Raw genomic sequence first — 1,634 nt, 5'->3', positions numbered from 1 at the left:
GCTCGGCTGCTGTGGGGCGGGGCCCAAACCCTAAACCCTAAACCCTAAACCCTAAACCCTAAACCCTAGACTCTAAACCCTAAATACTAAACCCTGGAGTATAAATATAAAAATAAAAAAGAATATAATTCTTTTATTTTCCTGTCTTCAAAATGAAGATATTTTATTACTTTGCTGCATAACCCTAAACCCTAAAGCCTAAACCCTAAACCCTAAACCCTAAACCCTAAACCCTAAACCCTAGGTCTCCGATTGCTGCATATCTTCGAGTTTAGTTCAGAGGCCCCGGGCCCCCCACCAATAAATTAATTATTTTATTTTTGTATATTTCTGCTGCTGAAGCAAACACAGCGGAAGACACCGCAGCAGCAGAAGCAGCAGCAGGCAGCAGCAGTAGCAGCAGCAGCAGCAGTAGCAGTAGGAACAGCAGCAGCAACAGCAGCAGCAGCAGCAGCAGCAGTAGCAGTAGCCTATAGTTGAGTCTATCAGCTCGATAGCTAGCTGCATACATACGTCTCCGACTCGTAGCTAGCTAGCTAGCTAGCTAGGCACCTAGATGGCTAGCTGGCTAGCTAGCTGGCCAGCTAGCTAGCTAGCTAGCTAGCTAGCTAGCTAGCATTCGTACATATTCAAAAAAGCAATATGGATGCCGCCATTAAGTCGTGGGGTGGTTGGTTCTAAGGCGCACGAAATAGAGGGTTTAGGGTTTAGGGTTTAGGGTTTAGGGTTTAGGGTTTAGGGTTTAGGGTTTTCGTTTGATTGAGGGTTTCTGAGGCCGCCATCTGAGCTGCTGTTGCTGCTGTTTGTACTTGTCTACCTCTGCACCATCTGCTGCAGTAACTGCTGCACAGTTAGGGTTTAGGGTTTAGGGTTTAGGGCTTAGGGTTTAGGGTTTTGTTCTTAGGGTTTAGGTGTACGTACACCTCAGCCGCTGCGGGCCCCGCAGGCTCAAATAGAAACAGAAAAGGAGAGACAAAGACAAAGACAGAGAGAAGGAGAGACAGAGAGACAGAGAGACAAAGAGACAGAAAGAGAGACAGAGAAACAGAGAGACAAAGAGAAAGAAAGAAAGAGAGACAGAGAGACAAAGAGAAAGAGAGAAAGAGAAACAGAGAGACAGAGAGAAAGAAAGAAAGAGAGACAGAGAGACAGAGAGGGAGACAGAGAGAAAGTGAGACAGAGAGACAAAGAGATAGAGAGACAGAGAGGGAGACAGGGAGAAACGGAGACAGAGAGGGAGACAGAGAGAAACGGAGACAGAGAGGGAGACAGAGAGAAACGGAGACAGAGAGGGAGACAGAGAGAAACGGAGACAGAGGGGAGAGAAAGAGAGAAACGGAGACAGAGAGGGAGACAGAGAGAAACGGAGACAGAGGGGAGAGAAAGAGAGAAACGGAGACAGAGGGGAGAGAAAGAGAGAAACAGAGACAGAGAGACAGAGACAGAGAGACAGAGACAGAGAGAAACAGAGACAGAGAGAAAGAGACAGAGACAGAGAGAAAGAGAAAGAGACAGAGACAGAGAGGAGGAGAGGCAAAGACAGTAAGACAAAGAGATAGAGAGACAGAGACAGAGACAGAGAGAGAGAGAGAGAGAAACAGAGACAGAGAGATAGAGAGATAGAGGGACAGAGG

At 47.1% G+C, this 1,634-nt stretch overlaps 1 protein-coding gene across 1 annotated transcript; it reads left to right on the top strand.

The window, feature by feature from the left end:
* Positions 1 to 646: 646 nt before the first annotated feature.
* On the top strand, positions 647 to 1,623 carry EMH_0079880 (uncharacterized protein; the record flags this gene model as incomplete). The annotated part of the gene is made up of 2 exons (XM_013500188.1): positions 647 to 698; positions 905 to 1,623. The coding sequence occupies 2 exons, from the start codon at positions 647 to 649 to the stop codon at positions 1,621 to 1,623; spliced, it is 771 nt and encodes a 256-aa protein (XP_013355642.1).
* Between the last annotated feature and the right edge of the window lie 11 nt (positions 1,624 to 1,634).

This window comes from Eimeria mitis, genomic scaffold (assembly GCF_000499745.2).
Source record: "Eimeria mitis Houghton genomic scaffold, Emh_scaff5107, whole genome shotgun sequence".
Classification (NCBI taxonomy): domain Eukaryota; phylum Apicomplexa; class Conoidasida; order Eucoccidiorida; family Eimeriidae; genus Eimeria; species Eimeria mitis.
This window is presented reverse-complemented; position numbering and strand designations above follow the sequence as displayed.